This window comes from Drosophila persimilis, unplaced genomic scaffold (assembly GCF_003286085.1).
Source record: "Drosophila persimilis strain 14011-0111.01,24,50 unplaced genomic scaffold, DperRS2 tig00000000-arrow-pilon, whole genome shotgun sequence".
Taxonomy (NCBI): domain Eukaryota; kingdom Metazoa; phylum Arthropoda; class Insecta; order Diptera; family Drosophilidae; genus Drosophila; species Drosophila persimilis.
The window spans coordinates 9,191,387-9,219,254 of record NW_020825288.1 but is presented as its reverse complement, the minus strand read 5'-3'; the positions used below and the strand labels follow the sequence as shown (position 1 = coordinate 9,219,254).

At 50.9% G+C, this 27,868-nt stretch overlaps 1 protein-coding gene across 1 annotated transcript; it reads left to right on the top strand.

Annotated features, from left to right (window-relative positions):
• The first annotated feature begins 1,107 nt into the window (after window positions 1-1,107).
• Window positions 1,108-27,868, top strand: LOC6587187 (dynein beta chain, ciliary). The gene is made up of 30 exons (XM_026984240.1): window positions 1,108-1,305; window positions 1,386-1,931; window positions 2,223-2,311; window positions 3,255-3,890; window positions 3,947-4,226; window positions 4,329-4,807; window positions 4,862-5,361; window positions 5,421-5,734; window positions 5,807-5,910; window positions 6,363-6,940; window positions 7,027-7,244; window positions 8,704-8,880; window positions 8,936-9,310; window positions 9,366-9,539; window positions 9,654-9,926; window positions 11,068-12,525; window positions 14,194-14,460; window positions 14,682-15,727; window positions 15,782-16,316; window positions 16,382-16,920; window positions 16,992-17,750; window positions 17,806-18,394; window positions 18,543-18,791; window positions 19,728-20,204; window positions 20,264-20,628; window positions 23,857-23,995; window positions 24,063-24,229; window positions 24,283-27,054; window positions 27,111-27,305; window positions 27,372-27,868. Exons 1-30 carry the CDS (start codon window positions 1,108-1,110, stop codon window positions 27,469-27,471), a joined length of 14,598 nt encoding a protein of 4,865 aa, XP_026840041.1. The 3' UTR covers window positions 27,472-27,868.

Sequence of the window (27,868 nt, the reverse complement as noted above, 5' to 3'; positions counted from 1 at the left end):
TTTAATTTAGTTTCGCATGCAGGATAAGCTACTTCTGAGGGCATGCCTTCCAAATTATTTCAAATTCTTCAACGGAAAGAGCAAATCTTCAAGGACCGCGGCAGGGCATCCTTTGGGTCGGTTCGAGTGGCATCTGGGGCAAGTGTTCCTGCCTCTATCCATGTGCAGTACTTGCAGTAATTGCGTAGCATTTTAACTGTGCTGCACTCATAGCCTGCTACTGCCACTGCCACTGCCACTGGTACTGGTTTTGGCTTTGTTGCTGCGGGGGCTTTTTGCAGCTGCAACTGCAACTGGAATTGCAACTGCAACGAGTTGCTGTTTGCTGCTCTTACTTGACACATGTCAGTCAGTCACTCAAAGCGCTTGACTTTCGAGTGAGAGCAGCCAGGCGATGGGGCAGGCGACTGGGATTTGGATTTGGATTGGGATCCGAGCTGAGATCGAGATTACGATTGCTAGGAGAGTGTGAAGCCATTAATTTAAGTTAATGCACAGCAGAATAGGGCACTTAAACTGTCAGTTATGAGGCCGCCATTCGATCAAAGCCGAACATTAAGCATACGCCATGATGTACGTACGGGGCCATTGGCCATCCTCATTATTTACAGGAATCTCTCAGTAGCACTACCGCCTACCCTCCCATCCAGTCGAACGCTGATGTTGACTTATGAACTTGCAGAAAACTTGCAGCAGCAAAACGGAAATTACATTTCGCTCACTTCGTGTGCAATTAAAGTCGAGCGGGGCTCGCACGGGAGCGAACAGAAACTTTTCCCTTCTGCAAGCGGCATTTTGCATTTGCATTTGCATTTGAAAACGCGGCGGCACACACTTTAAAGTGTTTCTGTTAATTCGAATTTGAAGTTTGATCGATATGTGGGGCGTGGATGGCATGGCTGGCAGCGGCTGGTTGCGGCGGCCGCCCAATGGCCGCCACCTGGCCCGGCCCACTCGCTACCGGATTCCATTCCACCCGGCATTAGAGGTCACACGGAGCGGCTCATGGGCACCCCAGTCATTTAGACGCCATACGCCGCGGCGAGCTGTTTGATTTTCTGCATCCGCAGTCGGAATTTCCCCTACGACCAACAGACCAACCGACCAATGTCCGATGCGGCCGGTCTGGTCAGCAGCGATGAGGAAGGTGGCCTGCCCACCGGCTTAATGGGCGGCGACGGGCTGCCGCATGGCCAGCGGGACTATAGCGATGCCCGATTGGAGCGTGTGGCCGCCTACACAACGACCACAATGCGCCTCAAACCGGATAAATGGACCAAAATGATGGCCAGCGATGAGCTGCGGGTGAGCGTACATTTTACTCTGAAACTTCCTTTGTGTGCATCCATCCATCTGCCCCACAAACCTGCCATCTGTAACCGCAGCGCACTGTTCTGGACTGGCTGCATGGACCCACACGCGTCCTGGTCATGACGCTCAGTCCGGGCGGTGATCTGGTGCCCAGGAGCTGCCTTAGTGACTTGTACCATCAGTATACTCTCCATCAGAGTTCGCGGGGCGCCGCCGTCGCCGCCGCCACATCCTCCTCCTCCGCTTTGGGGCCGCTGGAAGACGATGCCATGGCCACGGCAACGGCAGCTGTGTCTGCGGTGGTGGCCGCCACACCCGGCGCTCTCCTAATACCCCTACCGCCAGCCTCCTCGAGCTTCACCACGCTGGACGGTGTGCCACGTGGCAAGTGTGCCTACTTTATACGCCACAGCAGTACGGGTGCACCGCTAACAGCGGCTAATTTCCCATCCAGCGTGCTCTACGGGGACTTTCCGGTGCACAGCAAAATCGAGACAATGTCGCTGCTGTTCGATGAGGTGGTGCAGCCGCTTCTGGAGAGGGCCCGGACCGAGTGGCCACTGATTGTGTGGAAGGATCTGCAGGCGCGCATAAAGGAAGTCCGGAACACACTCACCGAGGTGCGTGCAGAAAGTGTAGAAAGTGTTCAAAGTGGGGGAGGCAAGAGGGTATCGTTGCCCAGCTGCCACAGATGTGTTATCTCATCAAATTAATCTAATTGAGTGCAGTGGGGCAAGGAGTCTTCGAGGGGGGACTAGACTCGACTCCACTCCACTACAATCCATGCCCGGCCATTGTCTTGAAAGTATTTCGCTTAATTGGCAAAACTTTTCATGTGTCTATAGGGCGATACACACAAATACATACCAACAAATACCAATACATATATACTTTATTGTTATCCCCCACAGATTAAGGGGAAAACCAACAATCGCACAATTTTATCGTTATTAGTTTCGCCAACAATCGTCGAGGAAGTGTTTGCCCACGTGAACCAAGGGTAAGTTCAGAGCCCATTCAATGGCCATTGTCTTTGTCCCATCTTCATCGCCATCGCCATCGCCATCTCCATCTTCGACTACGATTCGGAGTCCATGTCTTGGAAATGTCGCCCCTACAGCGATGTTTTATTGTTTATAGAGGAGAGACAAAGAGAGAGAGAGAGAGAGAGAGGGCTTATTAAATTGAATTTCATTGGACTAACTTTTCGCATGAATTGCTGCAAATTTATTTGGTTAGCAATTTTCCAAGAGTTTTCAAGAGTATTTACCCCTTTGGCCACACACAGAGATGAAGACGTGGTGGCAGTACACAATACTCGTACTTTGATTACCAACGAAATCCTAATGGTTTTCCCTCAGTTGCAAAAAGGCTTTTAATTAAATTACAATTATTTAAGAAAAACCTCGTACCATGGCCAATCAGGGCACTGGACGATAATGGAATTTCCAGGAATTTTAACTTGCATTTTAGTGAATGTTCTCTCAAGCTTTGTGCCATCTCTAGCGCGATGTGAAGTGGCTCGTTGGCAGCGATATATATATCAAGAGGGAGTTTTCCATTCACTTGAAAGGCCAATCAATTAGGCCCAAGCAAATACTTGAATTACTAAAAACTCAATAACCAGCAGCCAGGCCCAAGAGCCAGAGAACACAGCACAGCACAGAAACTGAACAGAAAATAAACAATAAAATCAAATTGATTGCGATCAAATTTATATTAAAAATTGCATATACTCGTAAAGAGAATGATAGAACCAGCTTTTGCTAACTAAAAGCAAACCAAGGGGTTGCTGCAATCCAAGTGCAAATTTGTTTTCAATTGGGTCAATATAATGTTTTTTTCTCATTAAAAAAGTTTCCCCCATTTGGCCAGAAAGTTGGGCATTTAATGGGATTCCAAATAAAAGCAATGTCCCATTCCCAACCCCATTGCCTTTGCAGGGACTTGCTGCCCGCCCTGGAGCCAAAGTTTCGGAATCTGCTGGAGGAGATGTTCATCAATTGGACCACCCAAATGCATGACATTGTCATGGAGCGTTCCGAGTGCCAGGCCATCGGCATGGCCGCCCAATCGCAGGCCAAGCACATCACGGTGGTGTCGATGCCTGCCCAGGAGATTGGCTTCTGGACGAACCGCAAACTCAATTTGCAGAACATCTACGAGCAGCTACGCGAGGCCACACACAAGACTCTCGGCCAGATCCTGGAGCGCATCGAGTCCGTCTACCATCAGCCGTATGCCAAGGCATTTCGGCAGCTGGTCGCCGCCTGGGTGGAGGCCCAGGATGTCTCGCTGTGGCTGCAGCCCCTTCTCCGGCAGACAGCCGCCTTCAACTCGGTGCAGTTCAGCAATGGCCACGAGCTGATTGCCCCGCTCGTTCATGTGGTGCACCTGGTGTGGAGCAATGCACGGTACTATCGGAGCACCCAAAGGATGAGTGTGCTGCTGCGTTGCATATGCAACATGCTGGTGCATCGGGCCGCCGAGGACCTGGAGTTCCCACTGCTCTTCCAGGGCGATGCCGACGAGGGCCTGTTGCGTATCAATCGCACCAGCAATGTTTTGGAGTTTTTCAAGTGAGACCCCTCCGGTATCTGTCTGAAGTTTCCCTTAGCTTTTCCCCATTTCCCAGGCAACGGATGCTGCAGTACAAGGAGAGGTATGCCAGCAGCCAGGTTCTGTTGCCAGCCCTCCCTGGAGCCGGTGCCACCACCCACTCGCCACCGCCCGACGATTTGCAGCAGTTGTGGCGCTTCTGCAACGAGGATGTGTTTGGCCAAACACTCGATGGCTTCTTGGCCCAGTTGTCGGAGTTGCGGCAGGTGTTCGAGGCAGCGGTTCAGTTTCAGCAACTGGAGAAACTCGAAATTGGCGGATTGCGTGGCAAAATGCTCACCGAGCGCATCCGAGAGGTAAGACAACACTCTTCAATTACCGAGCACCGCCAAGTGGCAGAATCATTTAACAATATCCCTCTCTGCGCCATCGCCATCGCCATGGCCATCGCCATAAAGATATTCAACGAGTTCAAAGTGCTCTTCGAGCAATGGAGCAACGTGGACATCGATCTGACGGCCCCGGCAGCTAGCAAATGGAAGTGCTTCAAGCGCGAACAGGCGCTCTTCTTTGAACGCATGCAACTGCTGGAGCAGAAGCTGGCCACCGTCCTGCTGCAGGCCTTCGAGCAGTGCCACAGTTGGATGCACCTGCTAAAGCTGTCGCTGATGTTCGGCTGCCTGCTGCGGCGCAGTGCCGTGCAGCCGGAACTGGTGCGGATTCTGCCCCACATTCTGGCCATCTACGACTCGGAGCTGCAGCAGCTGGAGGGGAGTGTGGCCGAGGTGCTGCTCGGCTACGAGATTCGTGGCCTGGCTGCCCTGCCAATGCCCTTTAATTTCCCCCCCATTGCGGGGGCCATGATGTGGCTGGAGCAGCACATCAACTGCTGCAATGAGCTGGGGGCCAAGGAGCTGAATCAGCTCATAGAGAAATTGTAGGTATTCCGGGCCACTGAATAAGATATCCACCTAATATCCCCTTTGTCCAGGCTGTTGGAGAAATCAGAGCTGCAGAGGATGCCGCCCAAGTGGGACTCTCTGCTCTCCCGTCGCAACATTCTGACCACCAAGCTCAGCAATCTGCAAATGAAGATCTGGACCACTTGGCAGGGGGGCATCGACAAGCTCATTCTGAAGGGACTGGATGAAGCAGTCATCGCCCAATCGCCAGATGACCGACAGCTGCATCTGAATTTCTCTGTGGCTCTGTTTACCCTCTTGAAGGAGACAAAGTATTTGTCGGCCCTGCAGGCCACTGGTTGCCTGTCCGGCGATCTCTTTCAGCTGCCGAAGGAGCTGCTGTCGCTGTACGCCCAGCGGGATGCCTATTGGGAGCGACGCATCCGCCTCATAAAGATTGGGGAGTTCTACAATGGGATCCGGACGGGAGAGTGTGCCGCCGCCGAGCTGCAGCTGATACGCAACGAGCTGGCGGCTATCGATGAGCAGGTGGCAGTGGCCTGCGACCAGTTGACTTGGCGCTGCTACGGTGAGTACTATTCTGTGGGAGGAACCTTAACATTCCAGCCAGCCATTCTGTCCCCTCAGATGAGCCGCTTATAGCCAGCATTTTTGAGCAGAGTCGTGACCTGTTCGCCCGTCTCCAGCAATCGCATGACAATCTGGATGCCATCCTGGCCAGCATGCGGCGCTGGAGTCGAGAGCCGCTGCATCAGCGAAGTCTCTATGGCAGAAATCTGCTGGATTTACGCCACCAGCAGGAGCGTGTGCGTCTGCGGCTGCTGCAATGCGATGAGACCAAAATGTTGCTCAATCGCCTCTTGATAGCCAACTTTTGTTTGTTTTTCAACTACGAATCGCAAGAGTTTCAGCTGTACTCAAGAGATCTGAGTGTCCAGGAGGTGAGTGGGATCACTTTAAGAGTCGTATACTAGATGCAGGATGTTTGTCTCTCTGTTTCTCTGTGTCCCCAGTTTGTTAGGGAATTCCCCGACGCGCAGCGACGGCAGTACAACAAATATTTGGCCAGCGTTGATCAGTTGATTGTCCGCGAAGTGCGACAGGCCATGAGATCCAGGTTTTACAAATAACAATACATACACCCCCGAAATCACTGCCATCCATCCATTTTGAAGCCCTTCCACTTGCACCAGCCAATAGCTAAGCAGGCAACAAATTTATTAATTTTCGACACGCTGCCAGCAGCAGCTCCTTTCATGTCTCATCAAAACTAATCAAGTAAATGAGCACAAAATTGCACTCCACCCAAAAACCCAAAAAAAAAACCGCAAATGCGAAAAGACACCTTTGCAGAGAAAGCAGCAGCAGCAACCACACCAACATGCAACATGCTACATGCAACAGCAACAGCAGCAACAAAAAGCATTCATGCGTCAATTGCATGTTTCACTTAACGGCACTTTTCGTGATTGCATGCAGACGCCAGTCAAGCAGAGGGTGGCAGAGGTGCCATGAACAAACTGAAGACTAAATTTAATTTTCGCATTACTCATACGCCGTGTAATTCAGTTTAGAGTATTTGTACAAAGAAATGACAGCAACAGCAACAGCGAGGACTCCTCCGTTGTCTGTGGCGGAGCCAGGGGCCACTTCAGCGACTCCGACTCCGACTCCGACTCCGACTGCGACTTGCACAGCGAGTGTGGCAAGGTTAGTTCTACAGCAAATCACAGTGCCACAAGCGACAGCAACCGCAACAACCGCTACAGCAACAGCAATAGCAACAACAACAACGTCAACGTCAACGACAACGACAGTCAACGATGCTCCACTCTTCGAGGTGAAATTGGAACTGACGGAAACGGAAATACGCTTTTCGCCAGCCTTTAATGCAAGTGTGGAAAATAATTTTCAACAAATTGTCGAGCAGCTGTTGCTCGATATAAAACAGACATGCGACTGCATGCCAAGAATTGTGCCTGACAATGCCCTGTCAGAGGATGACGAAGATGATAACGATGAGGATGATGATGATGATGATCCGAAGACCCAGGCAATAGAGCAGGTCGAGGAGAAGGACAAGCACCAGACCGTGCAGTTCAACCTGCTGCAGGCGGCCAAGGCTTATAGCCAAAAAATGGAATGCCGTGGTATTACACACCTCCCCTACCCCTTGCATGCTTTTCACATTTTCAACGTCAACGTTCCCTCTCAGTGTCCCCCGCAGAGGCAGGCTTGGATGACTTGGAGATGCTGGAAAAAGCCATACGCGATGCTCTGGATGATACGGTTCGAGCCGCATTGACTTATGCTGCCAAATTCAACGCCTATGCATTCCTCTGGACCCAGCAGAGCGGCGATGTGTTGGCCGCGTGCATGGTGGCGGCCAAAGAGCAGACACAGCATGTCAGCGGCGGCGGCTATGCCATCATGGAGACATTCAAAAAAGAGGTAAGCCAAATCCCCAATAATGCCAAAATATCCGAGGGACAAAATGCCAAGAGACACACAAGATCCCGCTCCGCAGCGGAAGGAAAAACATATATTGGTAAGAGCTAGAGTCGAAGAAGAGGGCCAGAAAGACAGACGAATAGACGGACGCCAGCGACCGAGTGGGTCGCTCGATTGGCAACCACACAATTTACGTTGTGTAGCCCCTGAGACCAATAACGCTTGATAAATGCTGACCATTTAGGGTCAAATGTGTTGTGTGCGGCCGGGCCAGAGCCAAAATCTGTGCTGGAATAAGCACCAAAAAGAGATGCTTGGGCCGCCACATGGCGTCCGTCGCTGACTTATGCCCGGATCCTCCAGCAGCAACAGCAGGCAAATCGCCGACGTATGTGTAATATTTTCTTTAAACAATTATCAAACGCCCCGAAAAGCATCCAATAAATAACACAAAAGGCGCACCACACACACTCTTGCATTCATGCCACATCATGAAGGGGGGGGGCAGCACAACAGAACAGGCAGAAGAACAACAAATCATGGTCAAAGTGCATGGACATGGACGTGGACATGGACGTGGACTTGGACATGGACATGGAAGGCAAGGCGTGTGAAATTGGGTGTTGCCCTAATAAAATGAGAGAGTAGTTGCCCCGGCAAGAAAAACCGCCAGTAGCGCAAGAACGAAGTCCGAATGGCCTAATGCTCTGAACAATTCATTTAATTTCCCTTTCAAAAATTAATGCCAAACACGTTTACCCTTAACGTCTCTAAATGGAAGTAATCCTTAGGAGGGATATTAGCTGGAGTGGAAGGGGGATATCTTATGGAGGATATACGAATGTTTCCGACAGGCTTCAGGCTTTAATTCAGTGAATCATTCGGAAATTAAGCGGATTTCTTATGGGAAAATTCAAGAATTCTTGTGATTTTGGTAGATTTTTTCACACCAGTGACGAGTACCATCACTAGCACAGGTCCACTTTAGTAAGTATTTACCGAACAGGGCTTCCTATTTGTTTCGTTTTAATTTGTATGTTGAGTAAAGGTCATGAAAAACCTAGCAAAATTTCAGTAAAGATATTAAAGATATTTCTGTAGACAAAAATACCCTCGTAGAACACACGCCCGCCTTCGTTCGTGGAATTCAGTTGCGTGTCGCAGTAGGTCATATATTCAGCGATACCCTAGTCCAAGAATAGAGCACGAAAAATCACTGACCGGCGTTTTATTTATGACTAGCCATTGAGCTGCCTCTGGGGCAGCTGGTGCGCTTTATAAACCCACGCCACTACCAACAATATATACAAAATAGCGTATACTATACAGCATCCGGGGCTTAGTGTTGTGCCGCATTGTGCGCACACATATGTGGAAAATTAGCAAATAAATTAGGATTGGGGGCCAGTCAAATGAAGTTGTCAACGCCCTGGAGCACCCACCGTTCTTGCCCCCACAGATCGAGCAGTACAGCGAGGTGCACGAGGCGATTGACCAGATGGAGAATCGGGAGTGCATCAATGGCTGGCTGGCCCTGGATCTGAAGCCCCTCAAGTACGGTCTGCTGAATCTGGCCTGCAAGTGGTCGCATCTCTGCAAGCAGTGGCTCCTCCGCTACGTCCAGGGCACCCTCAAGGTAAGTCGCACCTAAAAGGGGCCTTGAATAGAGCTAAAACTTCCTCCATTTGCAGGAGCTGAATGCCTTTATTGCGCGCGGCCATGAGACGTTGCAGCTGCATATTGCACGCCAGGACTTTAAGGCGCTGCTTCGTGTTCTGGCCATCATGGCGGAGATACGTCAGCGCGAGCCGTACGCGGATACTGTTTTCAAGCCGCTGAAGGACATCATGTCCCTGCTCAAGACCTACAATGTGGAGTACGAATCGCAGCTGCTGCGCAGCATCGAACAACTGCCGCTGCAGTGGCAACAGCTGAAGCAGTGCAGCAGCGTCAAGCAGGAGGCGCTGCAGGACACACGCTTCCACCAGCAGCAAAGAGTCGCCTCGCTCATTGGCCTGCACACGTGCCACTTGCAGCACTATGCCAGGCAGTTCCAACGCATGCCGGTGGGCTGTCTGTCGGTCCTGCGTTTAACAATATCTGATTCTGAATTCCTTGCAGTTCTTTCGAGTGCCCTGTCCGCAGGTGTACGATGCCTGCGACGAGGTCTACGTGCGTCTCCATCGCTTCGGCAGACAGCAGCGTCTCTACACGCGTTGGGCGCGACTCCTCGACATAGCAGCACCCGATACGACCACCCTGCAGCTGTGCGAAGTGGAACTCAGGCGAGTAAAGGTATCGTATCCATCTGGAAGATAGGAAATTAAACACGCGGCTTCATCGCGGTGATTGAGTCATACATACGAGTACATGCTCCTAAATATCCTGTGTTTTGATTCCCCCTCTCAGCAATTGTGGGACTTTGTTCGTGTCATCGAGTCGTGCATTGTTGATTGGCATGCGACACCTTGGCTGCTCATCGACACGGACGATATGGAGCACGAGTGCAAGAAATTCACGCGCGATTTGCGCACCCTCGACAAATGTATACGCGACTGGGCGCCCTATGTCTACATTGTGGGTGTCCTCCGGGAGCTGGTGGCCTCCCTGCGGGCCATTACCGAACTGCAGAATCCAGCAATTACGGAACGCCATTGGCTGGAGCTAATGCAACTGACAAAGGTAAGCATAATGGTCCGACATCAATGGTGGGGCGAGGTATGGGAATCTATGCGGTGTACGATATATGCGTGGGTGTGTGTGTGTGTGTGTGTCTTTCCAAATGATTGAGCGACCCAACAATGGAGGAATGGAGCTTGCAATCTGCCCCGACTGCCTGACTGCCGGCTGATGTATCTGTGTGTGTCGGTGCGCGGCCAGCAGCAGCAGCAGCGGCTGCACAATGGCGCACATTGGGCAAACACATTAGCAGGTGATGTGTTGGCAAACGCCAAACGGCAGGAGGATGACAGGAGGCGCTGGAGCTGGAGCTGGAGCAGGAGCAGCTGCAGGCGAGCAACTTGTCACATCGAATGACGCAGCGTTAACCATGTTGTGGAGCCGACATAGACATCATCGGTGCCACTCGATTTGTAAGCCAAAAGTGGGATAAAGCAACGCAAACGAATTCGGTTGCACGGGGGAAAGAGTTTACTCAAGGATATACATATGTACATATGTATGCATCATCGGCTTAGAGGCAGCTCAGTCAATTCAAATCAAGACGAATAATTGAAATGAATCACTAGCTAAACTCCAATCAAATCTCTTCTGTCTTCCCGGTCTTCTCCCCGACTTGTGAGCAGCTAAGTGGACAGCACCGAATGGAGGAGCTTGTAAGTGTATATCCAAATCAAAATACTAATCCTTAACCTTAACAGTCGCCCGAATGAACATTCAGTTATCAGAGCATATGCCAAGCTGCAGGCATTTCTACGGATTAGATGCATTATTTAATTACCAAACAGCCATTGGACCGAACTCTGAGCAGAACTTACAACAGGCTTAGCAAGGGAGTGGTAGATTCGATCCTTAGCCTCGGGCCGACACAGGACTGCAGTCTGGGATGCTGCTGCTGCCTCTGTTGTTGTGTTCTTGTTAATTAAGTCGGTCGGAGAGCAGTCAAAATGCGTAATTATAACGCATATATTATGTTTGGTTTCGAAATGCATCTCCAACAATTATATACAGCAATTATAGGCTTGTTAATGCCAGACAGAGATATGAGTACTCTAATTGTAGTGCTTTGCAAGCCCTGCCAATGTATTCAAATTACTGATGAAATAATTAAAATATTCGCCCGTTTATGCACTCACCCGCACAGCTCTCGTACAAATGCAACAAGTCGACGAGCCTCGCCCAGCTGCTGAAGCTGCAGCTGCAGCATCACGAGGAGGACATCAAGAACACCGTGGATCGCGCCATCAAGGAGCTGACCGTGACCAAGGTGCTCGACGAAATCAAGGCCACGTGGGCGCATCTGGAATTCGAGCTGGAGCCACACCAGACACGTCCCAGCATACAGCTGCTCAAGGTGTCGGAGGAGCTCATCGAGACGCTGGACGACAACCAGATGCAGCTGCAGAATATTTCCACATCGAAGCACATCGAGTACCTGCTCGACAAACTCGGCCACTGGCAGCGTGTCCTCAGTGGCATCGACACCCTGATTGTCAATTGGCTGGAGGTGCAGCGCAAGTGGATTTATCTCGAGTGCATCTTCATCGGCTCGGCGGACATCCGAGCCCAACTGCCGGCAGATGCGGCCAACTTTGAGCGCATTGATGCCGACTTCACGGCGCTGCTGGCACGCGTTAGCGGAGTCCGGGTCGTTATGCAGGTGGTGCTGCGGCACGAGGATGTCTTGCCCCAGTTGCTGCAACTGCAGCAGCGTCTGGCCATCTGCGAGAAGGCGTTGAACGATTATCTGGAGACCAAGCGGCTGGCCTTCCCCCGCTTCTACTTCATCTCGGCCGCCGACCTGCTGGACATACTCTCCAACGGCAACAATCCGCAGGTCATCGATCGCCACCTCATCAAGCTATTCGACTCGATTCTGAGGCTGCAATACGAGACCAACACCACCCATGCCGTGGGCATGCATTCGAAGGAGAACGATGAGTACGTGCCCTTTGTGGCGGAGCAGGATCAGCCAGCTTTCATCGTCTGCAGTGGCCGTGTGGAGCTCTGGCTGCGCGCCATCATCCAGCAAATGCGGAGCACCCTCCATGAGCTCTTCCGCAGAGCTCTGCGCGCCTTTGGGGAGAAGCCGCGCGAGCTCTGGCTCTACGATTGGCCAGCCCAAGTGGCCCTCTGCTGCAGCCAGATCAGCTGGACGGCGGATGTGAATCGATCGTTCAGCTGCATGGAGGAGGGCTACGAGGGCGTCATGAAGGAGCTCCACAAACGACAGATGGCCCAATTAAATGCGCTGATCAATTTGCTCCTGGGAGAGCTGTCGCCGGGCGATCGCCAGAAGATCATGACCATCTGCACCATTGATGTGCACTCGCGGGATGTTGTGGGCAAGATCATATCCTCCAAGGTCGACAACTCCCTGGCCTTCCAGTGGCAGAGCCAGCTGCGCCATCGCTGGGACGACGACCAGGCGGGCAGCTCCAGCGGCGGGGCAGGCACCGCCATCAGTGCGGGCGGCGGCGACGAGGATTGCTTTGCCAACATTTGCGATGCAGAGTTCCGATACGCCTACGAATACCTCGGTAACACATCGCGACTGGTCATCACACCGCTCACAGATCGCTGCTACATCACCCTGACGCAGGTGAGTCGCGTATTTACCTTCACTCTGCACTTAAGAAATCTATTTGAAGTAAATACGAATCTTCTTGCGGAGAGGGGGCGTTAATGGGTTTAGCAGCGGAAATCCGCTACACATGAAAAGTCCATAGTCGGCTTTGAATAATTGAAAGACCATTCAAGAAACAATCAACCAAAGAGTAAGCGAGTGTGGGGAGTGAAAGAAACTGCCGGAAATTCAATAAATTTGCACGTATTTGCGCGTGTAATTACCGCCATTTTTTATCAAACAATTGCATATTTCACGCAGTACGCACAATCAGATTTTATCTTTTTAACTCCCATCCCATCCATAATTTATAACACACGTGTTAAAAATATAATACATATTATGTACATATAAGAGTATATCGTATATTGTACTTAAATAGGGCCATTTTCTCATGTTCGATTTAGGACTTACCAATCAATTTTCTCAAGTTGTGTTTACATTGATATTAATAGAAAACATAGGTTCATTCACTTGTTAAACATATAGTATGTACATATTTATAATATACTCGAACACAACACACAACTGATCCTGCACTTCCATGTTAATATGTATTTTCGCGATCATTTTCAATAATTTCACAATTTCCACGCGTCTTTCTGTTTACTCAAAGTGTGGCCAGATCTCAGATTTATTTTGCATTATCTTGGCGTTGCCACAGAGTTCAAAAAAGATCTTTGCGACCAAAGAGAAACAACATTTATGGTCGTATGACACTAGACCTTGCTAATTGACTATTCGCAAAAACACAGAGAGCCTGATGGGAAGAGCATGCAGTGAGAGCGAGAGATATATATGCGTCAGCTTGGCTTTCCAGTTGATCTGGGACTAGCACTGCGGCAGACATTATCAGATCCAATATTGCTGGCTGACTGGCTTTGTGTGCTGGAAAACATCTTTTTGTCACAAATAGAGCCTCAGTTCTTCGGTTGATAGCCGGGGGACGTGTCTATAGGCAGCTACGAGAACTAATTTTGCGTTTTGTCTCTCATGCTATCTCTCTCTTCGCAGCAAAGTGGTGGCACGGCGTGACGTTAGGCGTTTATCGTGTCGTCTCTTTTGCCACCTATGTATGTACATCTCTGCATCAATGTTAGCAAAGTCTTATATCATACGTCCATAAATCTAATTGTTCCATAAGTCCAATTTGTTCATAAATTTAGGTGGATTCATTGGATGACCGAATTCTTAAACAGCTTTCGTGCTTAAGTCGAATTAATGAAGAGGTTTTTATAGTCTTTGGTATAAACATCGTCTTGGCGTTGCCACAGAGTCCCAAAAATATGTTTACGAACTTCGTGACCAAAACAGAAACGAAGTTTACCTGTTGCTGCAAAAAAATCCAAGTGGATTCCACTCATGGGCATAATTGTGTGTGTCAGATATAGCCTTGAGACTCAACCAAGTATTTTCCAATTAAGCAATAACTTTTAATTGATTGCCAAATATCCTGGGGCTATTTAAAACAACCCCACAGACCGGACGACCGGCCCCTGGAAGCATCCATTAACAACGCACCTTACCTTCCGTTGCACGCTGCAAATTAAACAACTCGTTAGTGGAAAATAAATTCTCCTTGCAATTTACATATGCCACCTTTCTCCCCGCTCTGCCGCATCTACCAAAATTGCGGGACGATAGTCCTTGCGACTGCGACTGGCGGGTGCAACCGCTGGACCTGCCGGCACCGGGAAAACGGAAACGACCAAGGACCTGGGACGCGCGCTGGGCGTAATGGTTTATGTCTTCAACTGCTCGGAGCAAATGGACTACAAATCTTGTGGCAACATTTACAAAGGGCTGGCCCAGACCGGTGCCTGGGGCTGCTTTGACGAGTTCAATCGCATCTGCGTGGAGGTGCTGTCCGTGGTGGCCGTTCAGGTGAAGACCATACAGGAGGCGATAAAGGTACTGGGCCACGAGGTGGCGACGAGGAGCGTTTGCAAATTGATTTTACCCACCACCTATCCTATCCCGCTTCTTTGCCATGCTGCGCATTGATTACTTTTCCTTGGGCCACCTTGTCCGTCCTGTTGTGGATGCTGCTCCTGTGATGCTGTTTCTGGTCTTCTGCTGTGGACCTCTCGTTCTTGGTTGTTTTGCGGCCACTGCCTCTGTTCTGTTTACAGATGCATAAAACCCAATTTATCTTTATGGGCGAGCGCATTTCGCTGGAGCCGTCGGTCGGAATTTTTATCACCATGAATCCGGGCTATGCCGGCCGCACGGAGCTGCCGGAGAACCTGAAAACATTGTTTCGCCCTTGCGCCATGATTGTGCCGGACTTTGCTTTGATTTGTGAGATTATGTTAATGGCCGAGGGCTTCCAGGATGCCCGTCTCCTGGCACGCAAATTTATCACCCTCTACACGCTGTGCAAGGAGCTGCTGTCCAAGCAGGATCACTACGATTGGGGTCTGCGCGCCATCAAGTCGGTGCTCGTGGTGGCCGGCACACTCAAGCGCGATGACCACAGCCGGCCCGAGGATCAGGTGCTGATGCGGGCGCTGCGTGACTTCAACATACCCAAGATTGTGACGGAGGATGTGCCCATATTTATGGGCCTGATTGGCGACCTCTTTCCCGCCCTGGACGTGCCACGGAAGCGGGTCTTTGAGTTTGAGAAAACCATACGGCGGGCGGTGAACGAAATCAAGCTCCAGCCGGAGGAGGGATTCCTCATGAAGGTGGTGCAGCTGCAAGAGCTCCTGGACGTACGCCACTCGGTTTTCATTGTGGGCAATGCGGGCACGGGCAAGACCAAGATATGGCAGACCCTTCGCGAGACCTATCGCATTCAGAAACTGAAGCCCGTTTGCCATGTGCTCAATCCCAAGGCTCTGTCGAACGATGAGCTGTTCGGGATTGTCAATCCAACGACGCGCGAGTGGAAGGATGGCCTGTTCTCTTCGATTATGAGGGAGCAGGCCAACATGCCGCCAGGAAACCCAAAATGGATCGTTCTGGACGGGGACATTGATCCCATGTGGATCGAGAGTCTCAACACACTGATGGACGACAACAAGATCCTGACGCTCGCGAGCAACGAGAGGATTTCCCTGAAGCGCGAGATGCGCCTGCTGTTCGAGGTGGGACACCTCAAGGCAGCCACTCCTGCCACAGTCTCGCGTGCGGGTATTTTGTACATCAACCCCCAGGATCTGGGCTGGTCGCCGTGAGTATGAGAACCTCTTTTGAATTTTGAAATTTATGTGTGCTTTCCCTGCAGCTATGTTTCGTCCTGGCTGGAGACGCGAGTGGATATGATTGAGCGTGGTATCCTCACGACGCTGTTTGAAAAGTACTTTCCCTGCCTCATGCAGCGGCATCGTGACTTCCGTCGCATTACACCCATCACGGACATGGCCATGATTCAAATGACCTGCCATCTGCTGGAGTGTCTGCTGGACACCGACGACAGAGGTGGAGCAGGGAATGGGGCCACTACTGCCGTCAATCCTCACAGTCTGCACCATGGCGAGATCTCGCACGAGTCCGTTGAGATGGCCCTGGAGACGATATTTGTGTATGCCACCGTCTGGAGCTTTGGATCGGCCCTGCTGCAGGACATAATCATCGACTGGCATCGGGAGTTCCACAAGTGGTGGACGGGGGAATTTAAGGATGTGAAGCTGCCCAATCAGGGCACTGTGTTCGACTATCAATTGAATGTGCAAACGCTAAAGTTCCAGGCATGGTCCGAACTGGCCGCCCATGACCAGCAGCAGCTGGATGGTCAAATCGATGCCGAGATGCCATTGCAGGTGCGTGCTTGACCCATTTGCAAATAGGAGAACTAATCATGCACAGTAAGCCTCCGGGCACACAGAACGTGCTCATTTCAACTGCAGAGACCACACGCCTGGCCTACTTCCTCAAGCTGCTCATCGACCGCAATCTGGCCTGCATGCTGGTTGGCAGCTCCGGCTGCGGCAAGGGCGCCATCTTCCGTGAGCTCTTCAGCAAATATGCCAGTGACCAGGAGCTTCTTGAAATCGCAGTGACTGCTGTCACAGACAGTCATCAGCAGCAGCAACAGAATCAGCATCAGCATCTGTCCAATCCCCCATTAGGCGCTGGCGGTGGAGGAGCCTCAACTGGAGGGAATGTACGCCGGACGACATCCTCCTCGACACCGCTGCTGACCACAGTGCAGGCGACGCACTTCAACTTCTACACCACATCGGAGATATTCCAGAAAATGCTCGACCGTCCGCTAGAAAAGAAGTCTGGCCGCTGTTATGCCCCCAGTGGACCCAAGCGACGGCTTGTCTACTTTGTCAATGACCTGAACATGCCGGAGGTAGATGAATACGGCACGGTGCAACCGCACACAATTATGCGACAGTTCATGGACTACAGGCAATGGTAAGAGTGTGTGATATTTCCTCCACCGCTGCTCTGAATGTTCGAATTTCATCCATTTCCATCCACTACAGGTACGATCGCCAGAGGCTGCAGTTGAAGGACATTCGACACTGCCAGTTTGCGGCCTGCATGAATCCGACGGCTGGCTCCTTCACCATTGACCCACGCCTGCAGCGCCATTTCTGTGTGTTCTCAGTGTCGCAACCGCCAGAGGACATGCTGCAATACATCTACGGGAGCATTCTCAACGGTCACCTCGAGAGTCCGACGCAGGGCTTCAGCAAAGAAATACGCATGATTGGCAGTCTCCTGGTGCGTGTGGGCATTGCCCTCCATCGACGCGTGGAGTACGCCTTCCTGCCGACGGCCGTCAAGTTCCATTACCTTTTCAATTTGCGCGACCTCACGGGCATCTACCAGGGTCTGATGAACAGTGTGGGTGCGCCGGCCTCGGCGGGCGGTGGGGCCACAGCAAACGTGTATGGCGGCACCGTCTGCAGCAGGCCCTCAGAACTGATCCGGCTCTATGTGCACGAGGCTTTTCGGGTTTATCACGATCGTTTGGTCGATCCGTATGATATCAAGTCATTCAAGTCTTCGATTCGGGACATATTCAAGAAGGACTTTGAGGACTTTGACGAGGAGTTTGTGTTTGCAGAGCCCCTGATCTACAGCCATTTTGCGCAGTCGCTGGTGGACCAAAAGTACATGCCGCTCAAGAGCTGGGACTCACTCTATCAACTGCTGCTGGAGGCCCAGGCCAGCTACAACGAGGTGGTGGGCTACATGAATCTAGTCCTCTTCGAAGATGCCATGATACACGTGTGCCGGTAAGTGGAGCACCCGCCTCCCTACTTCCCAATGGCTCAGGTGAATTCTTTTCAGGATTAATCGCATTCTCGAAAGTCCACGGGGCAATGCCCTGCTCATTGGAGTGGGCGGATCTGGAAAGCAGACCCTCGCTCGCCTGGCTGCCTTCATCTCGTCGCTGAGTGTCTCCCAGATTCAAATCAAGCGCGGCTTTGGACTGCTCGATATGAGGGAGGAGATCGCCAGTCTCTATATGAAGGTGGGCCTCAAGAATCTGGCCTCGGTGTTCCTCATCTCCGATGCACAAATACCCGACGAATCCATACTGATGCTCATCAACGATTTGCTGGCCTCCGGTGAGATACCAGAGCTCTTCAACGATGACCATCTGGAGACCATCATCAATGGCATACGGAATGAAGTGAAGCAGAGCGGCACCCTGGACACCAAGGACAACTGTTGGCGATATTTTGTTGAGAAGGTTCGACGGCTGCTCAAAGTGGTGCTCTGCTTCTCCCCCGTGGGGCAGACGCTGCGTGTGCGGGCCAGAAAATTTCCGGCCATCATCAGTCGCACGGCCATCGACTGGTTCCATGAGTGGCCCAAGAGCGCTTTGGAGTCCGTATCCCAGAAGTTTCTCAGCGAAATCAGCAGCATTTTGGAGGTTCGTATTCAGTCTGGGCCCCGGCCCGGCCCCGGCCCCGGCCCTTATTTTGTGTCTGTCGTGCACAATTTACAACTGAAACCTGTCACAACGGACACTTAAAGTCCCCTGTTTTGCTGACCTCCGGCTCGTCCATTTATACACACAGCCCGCGCTGGTGCCGCCCATCGGTTGCTTTATGGCTTACGTCCATGGTACCGTGAATCAGATATCGAAAATTTATCTACAGAATGAAAAACGCTACAACTACACGACCCCAAAAACTTTTCTGGAATACATTTTCCTCTACCGCAAACTGTTGGTGGACAAAAACGGGGAGTTTGCCGAGCGCATTGCACGCCTCCAGAGCGGCATGGCGAAACTGGCGGAGTGTGCCCGTCAGGTGGACACCCTGAAGGTGAGTAAATGATGGAAAGGGGCACACGAAATGGATGGATGCCACACGGTTGCACATATGTACACAATATACCATGAATGTGCCATGCGACGAATCCGACTCACAGACGATACGGATGAGTTTATGCCTCGAATAATATCCTGAATGGGTATGCTGAAACAGATAGAAAGGAAACTTCAATTCGGGAATATTTATAGTAGTTAAACCGGTGAGAATTTCGGCCAGTTCTATTCATGTTTACTGGGTACTCTTTGAATCGATCATTTTGTTATGCATCAGCATCAGTTTTTCTGGCGGCTTTTCCTGGCCCGCACAATGGAGCCACCCGATCCGGTGCCAAGGCGTTGTCGGCCATTCAATTAGTGCGCTTAATTGAATTGTTGTTGTTACAGCAAATCTGCTGTCCATTTTCCACGGCAACATCAATGGGTGTAACCGGAGAAGCGGAAGGCTGGACACAGAGCTCTCTGTCGTTCTTTTGAGAGTTTTCAGCGTCGTTTCCGGTTACGTTGCGTATACGCAATGGAAAAGCAATGGCGTGGCGTGGTCGGAAAAGAGGTGCCAGAGCGAGAATAGAGCGCAACGCGGCCAAATGTTATTTAAACTAATTGAATTAAATTGAATTTTCGTTTCAATTAAATAAGTTTTCCCCGTGCGCATGCTGGGTGGGGGGCGCCCTATCAGCCCTGTCGGTAGTCACATATACACGGATATATAGTATATACTGTTTCGAGATTGTATTTGTCTGGATGCGCCCGCAATTTGTGCGCAAAAGTTGCCTTTAAGTAAATATTGAGCCATCGTGCCGGGTCTTTAATTATTTTTCAAACAGCCGGGGAAAACTTTTCAGCTTACTCTGGTTCTGATTTCGATTCCGAATCTGTTCCTGAGTTTGGGTTTGAGTTTTTACTCCTAATTCTACCCCCACGCACACAGCATCAATTGGCCATCCAAGAAGTTCAGCTGGCGGGTAAGAATGCGGCCGCCGACAAGCTGATTGTCATCGTCAGTGCCGAGAGCGAGAAGGTGAAGCGGGAGCGTTACATAGCCTCGGAGGAGGAGAAGCGGGTCCGCATCATCGAAGAGGATGTCTCCATCAAGACCAAGATGTGCGAGGAGGATCTTCGGCAGGCGGAGCCGGCCTTGGTGGCCGCCCAGGCAGCACTCAATACCCTCAATAAGAACAATCTCACCGAACTGAAGTCCTTCGGCTCCCCGCCCAAGGGTGTGATCAACGTGTGTGCCGCTGTGATGGTGCTGCTGGCCACCAATGGCAAAATACCCCGCGATCGCAGCTGGAAGGCGGCCAAGCTGATGATGGTGCGGGTGGATCAGTTCCTCAACGATCTGCTCAACTACAACAAGGACAACATACACCAGAATATCATTGAAACACTGCAGGAGTATCTCAAGGTAAGCGCGAGTCCTGTTAACACTCCATCGATTACCACAAAGGGATTACTTCACTGCAGGATCCCGAGTTCAATCCCGACAAAGTCGTGCAAAAGTCAGTGGCTGCTGCTGGTCTGTGTGCCTGGGTCATCAATCTGTATCGCTATCACCAGGTCTTCCTGATAGTCGGCCCCAAGCAGCAGGCCCTGCAGGACTCACACCAGGAGCTGCTGGAGGCTCGCGAGCGCCTGCAGTATCTCAAATCGAAGATTAACAACCTGGAGGCCAAGCTCGCGGAAATTCAGGCCGAGTTCGAGCACGCGGTGGCCGAGAAGCAAAAGTGCCAGCGCGAGGCGGACAAGACCTCATTCACAATTGACCTGGCCCATCGTCTGGTCAACGGACTGGCCAACGAGAATGTCCGCTGGCGCGAGTCCGTCCAGAGGTGAGTGTCGAGTGCGTCGGTCCGTATCCGTATCCGTGGGCACCGCGAGTGTGTTGCATTTATGCGTAATCAATTATTAAATTTAATTTACATTCTGTGTGCGGCCGCAATCGCAGTAATTGCTTTGCTTTCCACGTCCCCTACCCACCTTCCAGCACCATCTGTTGAAGGCAGTGGCCTGAACCGCGGTGTGCCTCCTGCACCGCCTCCTTCGGCTTCTGCGGCAACGGGAGTTTCGCTTACTTGCGGTCCACCGCAGCAACAAAAGGCCGTAAATGTTATTTACTTGCGCTCATTTGGGGCACTACAAGGGTCCCCGACCCCGGTTCATTCGGTTCATTCGGTCGATTGCAGGCACCACTCCATTGGAGGCAATGAACTATCCGCCATTACACTCCGAATTGTGTGCTGCGAAATGAAATGGATTTACGCTGCAGCATGCAGCAGGCAGGAGGCACAGACATTGTCAACCCGAGTCGCGACTTATCCCATCTGTTGCACGCAACAGTCTCTGACGTGGCGTGATACCCCAAATTCCATCAAATTGTAGTTGACAAGCGTGAAAGCACGGGGGAACGGAGGGAGCTCAAGCCAAACAGCGACACAACTTCAGGGCTAAGCCCTTCGCGATTTGAGAACACGTCAATAAAGTTTGCATTTCCCTGAGGAAATTCCACAAACTCATCATGAAAAATGTACTAAAAAGTGATTTCTAATAGCCAAATGATCGGGAAAATCGGTTATGTTTTGCCCAACTTAAGGGGGATTTTTTCCTATTTTTAAACCTCATCAAAATCCATTGATGCAAAAGCATAAAAGCAATAGTAGTTGTTGTGCACCCCCCTACCCCGCAATTACGTAAACGTAAATCTGAGCCAGGGCAGAGCACATGCAATAAGCACTCACAAAAATCGTAATCAAATTCAGATGTCAATAGCAATAGCTGGCCGTGCACACAACACGCACTCCGACGCCTTTGGCTGCCCATTGAGTGCCTGACTGGCCAAGTGCACGGAAAGAAATTATGATATGGCAATGAATGAACAATGAAAATTCGTACTCAAAGTTTTCAATAAATAAATTGGCATCTCTATTATTTTAGAGAACCCAACCCAAACCACCTTCAAACAATTCCTTTCAACCTTTCACCTTGGTCTGATATAAATTCATATTATAAATTTTTAATATTATTATTCTTATGAAATATTCAGATAATAACAGTTTGCTTATAAGCTGATTACTGTGTGAAATATCTATAGCTATTTCGAAGGAAATTAATATTTATGAAACACTATTTATTACCTCCTGAATATCTGGATAATTTTGAATGGGTTTTTTCCCCGTGTGGCTCGACTGGCTTTCTGATGCATTCATTGAAATTCAATTGAGTGCGCGTGCAAGCCAAAAGAAATCCGCAAAGGGCATGGATGATGATGATGGTGGGTTGGGGTCTGGCAACGGGCTGAGGTGTTGAATTTTTCGCACCTAAATAACTGCAAAATTCACACAAACACAAACGTGTGTGTGGTCAGGGGTCGGGCCGGTGCCGGGGCCGGGGCCTGTTCCGGTACGACCAGAAGACCACACAATCGGGCATCGTCAGCAGTTAAATCGGCAGGGGAGCGGAATTGGAATGGAAATGGTTATGGGGTATGGGGTATGGGGTATGGTATGCTGTAAATGCATATAAAATACGTATTGAATTATGAAAAATGAAAAATTTTCACAACTTCCACGCCTGGCTGCTGGTCTATGAATTTGTGGCATGTAAACCAAAAGGTATGTGGGTGTGTGTGTGTGTGTGTGTGTGTGTGTGTGTGCCTTAAATATACAAACTAATGCCCCATTGAGTGCTGCACTGGCAAAGGAGCAATAGCCGCCGTCCGCAGTAGCAGCATTCAGTAGAAGACTTTACATGCGAGAGAATTGTTCAAATATTTATGAAAATATAATTTGACCTCCAACTGCAGTGTACCCTGCCTGTACCCATGTAGTGTGTGTGTGAGTGTGTGTGTGGGTAAGCTGCTCTCTGACTCTGACTTGCATATAAATTTCTGCATATTTGACAATGACATTACACATACGCACAGCCAGCAGAGCCAGCACAGGAGATATGTGTGTCGGATGTGTAGGATGTGCAATATTTGTTAGCCAACTTATTGTTGTTATTTTTGATACTGCTACTGCTGCTGCTGCTGCTGCTGCAGGTTCTGATGGCATTGTTTTGCCTGCCTTCGGAAAATACTCTCGTACTCGTATTCGTACCTGTGTTTTAAATGAAAATTCTCTTATGTCACCCGACAGGTATTTTAACCAAAAATTCCACAGAATATCTTTGAAAAAACAAATATTGCATCCAAGGCTTTTCAGTGTTTTTCAGGAGCGCAGTCAGAGGGGATCGGAGCGAGCGTCATCAATTCCGATAACCGAAGCTTACAGTCAATTGAAAGATATTCGAATATTTGCATACCATATTTTGTTTGGCAACCCCCCAAAAAATCTACCACACTGTGGATTCTATGGGAATGCCTGTGCAATTATTAGATTATTCAATTACAAAGCATTATTTACAGGACACTTTTGCGCATATAAATGAGCATAAATCATTGTCAAGTTGCAGTTTAAATGCTTGCTGGTATGTTGGGCTTTGCTTTCAGTAGAACACTAATTGAAAATATGTACTTAAGCCGCAGCAACGATAATACGATAATAATACCTCCTTGCTCTTGTCTGTGACTTAAATTCTGTTCAGATCCTGCTCATCCTTCGCTTGTCTCTAATAAAATAAGCTGAAATATTTCAATAATAGTTGGCATGCAGCAATTTCTGATAATTTATGCAACCACTTCTGGCGGGATGAGGGGGAGCAAAGTAGGGGCTTCCGCTTCCATCATCGACATTGTCAGCAACAGAGGCAGGCACAAGCAGCAACAAGCTTGCAACATCCAACCTCTCCAACATCATTATTTTTTCAATTTCCCCTCATTTCAATTTAAATGCATCCCAAGACGAAGCCGAGTGCCAAAGGCTGCAGCGGATGCTGAGACGCCTGTAAACTTTGGCTTCCTGCTCCCCCGTAATTTATACGATTTGTTAGCATCAAACGGAATCCGACCCGTTCCCTCCAGCCCTCCAGCCCACAAAGCATCGTTGCCTCTTTTTGTACTTGACTTTCCCTTTTCCGCTTCCCGCTTCCCGTTTTCCCCCCCCCATTCATTGTCTTGCCAGTTTACAAGCCAAGATTGGAACCCTGCCTGGAGATATACTACTAATTTCCTCGTTCCTGTCGTACGTGGGCTGCTTCACGCGCCGTTACCGCGAGGAGCTGCAGCACAAGATGTGGCTGCCGAACTTTCGCAAAATCGATGTAAGTAGCCGGGCACTTTCGCCTCGACAAGCACCGGGATTAACCTGTCAGTGCCCCGACCGTACAGCCGCAGATACCCCACACCGAGGGCGTCGACACTTTGGCCCTGTTCTCGGACGATGCCCAGATAGCAACCTGGAACAATGAGGGTCTGCCCATGGATCGAATGTCCACGGAGAACGCCACCATCTTGCAGTACACGACGCGATGGCCGCTAATGATTGATCCACAGCTGTAAGTGGAATAAGAAGGATTAAGAAAATCGCTAAAAATCTCCCTTTTTGCAGACAAGGCATCAAGTGGATCAAGAACCGCTTTGGAGCATCTTTGGTTGTGCTGCGCCTGCGGCAGCGTGGCTTTCTGGAGGCCCTGGAGAAGTGCATCTCGCAGGGCGATACTGTGCTCATTGAACAAATCGAAGAGTCAATGGACACTGTGCTGGAGCCCTTGCTGAGCCGGGCGCTGATCAAAAAGGGTCGATATCTGCGGATTGGCGACAAGGAAATCGAGTTTAAAGCAAATTTCCGGCTCATACTCCACACGAAGATGGCCAATCCGCACTACAAGCCGGAAATGCAGGCCCAGACGACCCTGATTAACTTTACGGTGACGCCGGATGGCCTCGAGGAGCAGCTGCTCGCGGAAGTGGTCAAGATTGAGCGGCCGGACTTGGAGCAAATGAAAACGGAGGTAACCGTCCAACAGAACAAGTTCAAAATCTCCCTAAAAGCCCTCGAGGATGAGCTCCTGGCCAGACTAGCCTCTGCCGGCGAGAATGTACTCGACGACCATGCCTTGGTACTGAATCTGGAGAACACCAAGCGCACGGTGGATGAAATCGAGGCCAAGGTGCGGGAGGCTCGTCTCACGACCCTGCAGATCGACGACACGCGGAACATCTATCGTTCGGCGGCCAAGCGGGCGGCAATCCTGTACTTTGTCCTCACCGACCTCAACCGCATCAATCCCATCTACAAGTTCTCGCTGAAGTCCTTCATGAACGTCTTCCGGCAGGCCATCGCCCTGGCGCCCGACTGCAAGAACTACGAGAAGCGAGTGCTGCACCTGGTCGACTCGATCACCCTCCAGACCTACCGCTACACGCTGAGGGGTCTCTTCGAGGCGGACAAGCTGACCTTCACCTCGCACATGACGCTGCGCATCCTGATTGCCGCCGATCAGGTCTCGAAGGATGAGACGGACTTCCTGCTGCGATACCCCCACGATCCGAGCACACTGTCGCCGCTGGACTTTGTCGGGCGCAGTGCCTGGGGTGGCATCAAGTCGCTGACCCTCATCGAGCACTTCTACGGCATCGACAAGGACATGGAGAACTACACGAAGCGCTGGCGCAAGTTCATGGGCAGCGATACCCCCGAGCGGGAACAGTTCCCGGGCGAGTGGAAGCACCGGACGCCGCTCCAGAAACTGTGCATTGTCCGAGCCCTGCGGCCCGATCGCATGACCTATGCCATGTGCCAGTTCGTTGAGCAGACCATGGGACGATCGTATGCGGAGGTGCAGACGCCGCCGTTCAATGCCATCTTCAAGGACCTGAATGCGGCGACACCAGCCTTCTTTATACTCTCACCCGGTGTCGATCCCATCCGGGATGTGGAGCGGTTTGGCCAGAAGCAGGGCTTCCACGCAGAAGCCGAGACGCTGGTTAACATTTCGCTGGGTCAGGGCCAGGAGCTGCTGGCTGAACAGGCCATACACCAGGCTCTGGCCTCGGGTCAGCAGTGGGTCATTCTGCAGAACATTCATCTGGTGGTCAACTGGCTGCCGATGCTGGAAAAACTCATCGAGCGCATTGTCCTGCAGTCCGAGACCCAGGGGGAGTCCAATTTCCGTCTCTTCATCAGCGCTGAACCGGCCCCGGATCCACAGTACCACATCATACCGCAGGGCATCTTAGAATCGTCGCTGAAGGTGGTCAATGAGCCGCCAGCTGGGATGGCCGCCAATCTCCACAAGGCCTGGGATAACTTCTCTCAGGAGGCGCTGGAGACCTGCACCCAAGAGGCCGAGTTCAAGTCCATTCTCTTCGCCCTCTGCTACTTCCATGCGGTGGCCGGGGAAAGGCGAAAGTTCGGGCCTCAGGGCTGGAACAAGATCTATCCGTTCAACATCGGGGACCTCATGATCTCGTCGAATGTGCTGCATAACTATCTGGAGGGCAGCAATCGTATACCGTGGGAGGATCTGCGCTACCTTTTCGGCGAGATCATGTACGGGGGCCACATCACCGACGACTGGGACAGGCGCCTGTGCCAAACGTACTTGGAGGAGCTTCTGCAACAGGATCTGATCGATGGCGACTTTGAGCTGTGCCCGGGATTCCCAGCTCCGCCCAATCTAGATTTCGACGGCTATCACTCCTACATCAATGAAATGCTACCGGATGAGTCCCCCCTGCTGTACGGACTTCACCCAAATGCGGAGATTGGGTTCCTCACCACCGCCTCTGAGCAGCTGCTGCGCACCATCTTCGAGCTGCAGCCCAGAGAATCGGAGCTGAGCTCCCACTGTGGTGCACCCAGGGAGGAGCTCGTGAAGATCATGATCGATGACTTTCTGGACAAGCTGCAGGACGAGTTCAATCTCCAGGCGCTGCTCAATCGGGTGGAGCGCAAGACCCCCTTTGTGGTCGTGGCGCTTCAGGAATGTGAGCGCATGAATGCCCTCATTCGCGAGATCAAGCGATCTCTCCGCGAACTGATGCTGGGCCTCAAGGGAGAGCTGACCATCACTCAGGAAATGGAGCGGCTGGATCACGCCATTTTCTATGACCATGTGCCTGGGGCTTGGGCCCTGCTGGCCTATCCCAGCATGCTGGGCCTCCAGGGCTGGTTCGCGGATCTACTGCATCGCATCAAGGAGCTTGCCGGCTGGCTGAACGACTTTAAGCTTCCGTGCGCCATCTGGCTGGGTGGATTGTTCAATCCACAGAGCTTCCTCACGGCCATTATGCAGGAGAGTGCCAGGAAGCACGATCTGCCACTGGACCGCATGCTGATCAGCTGCGATGTCACCAAGAAGCAAAAGGATGATGTCACGTAGGACCTTCCCAACTTTTCTTTAACTCCAATCTCTATCTGTAATCTTTTATCAGCCTTCCACCTATGGAGGGTGCCTTTGTCCATGACCTGTATATGGATGGGGCCAGCTGGGATTGTCAGCTCAACTCTATCGTGGCCCTGCATCCCAAGGAGATGCTCTGCGCCATGCCTGTCATCTACATCAAGTCCATTGTCCAGGAGAAACAAGAGCTGCAGCGTGTCTACGAGTGCCCCCTATACAAGACCAGGTGAGTGACCTTTTTCCCTACGGAACTGCTATATTATGCATATCTCGGATTTGGTTTCACTTCCAGGTCGCGTGGCAACACTTATGTCTGGACATTCAACCTCAAGACCCGCGAGCGTCCATCGAAATGGATATTGGGGGGAGTGGCACTCTTATTGCAGCCATAAAAGCGAGCCGCGCTCGTCCATTCGTATCTACGCGTAGCATTTCGTATCTACTAACCAAAGTTCAGGCATCGCTCGCGCACACACCAGACGTTTTCACTCGAAATGACGAATCAATTAGTAGATAATTATTTATAACTTTTAGCGCCTCCCCACTCCATTCGCGGGTCGGGTCTCGTCTCGCGCAACGCACGTGAAGTTCGCGTAAATATGACGAAACCAAAAATATATGTATGTATCTTATCTGACATTAGTGGAACGATGTATCGCAAATAGTTGAATGTTGCTAGGGCAAATTCCTCGTAATTCCAATGAGGCAACCAGTTGTTAATACATTTTGCTCTGCCCACTTATTGGGAAGTTCTATATCAATCCCCAATAATTCAAATGAATAAAGTGC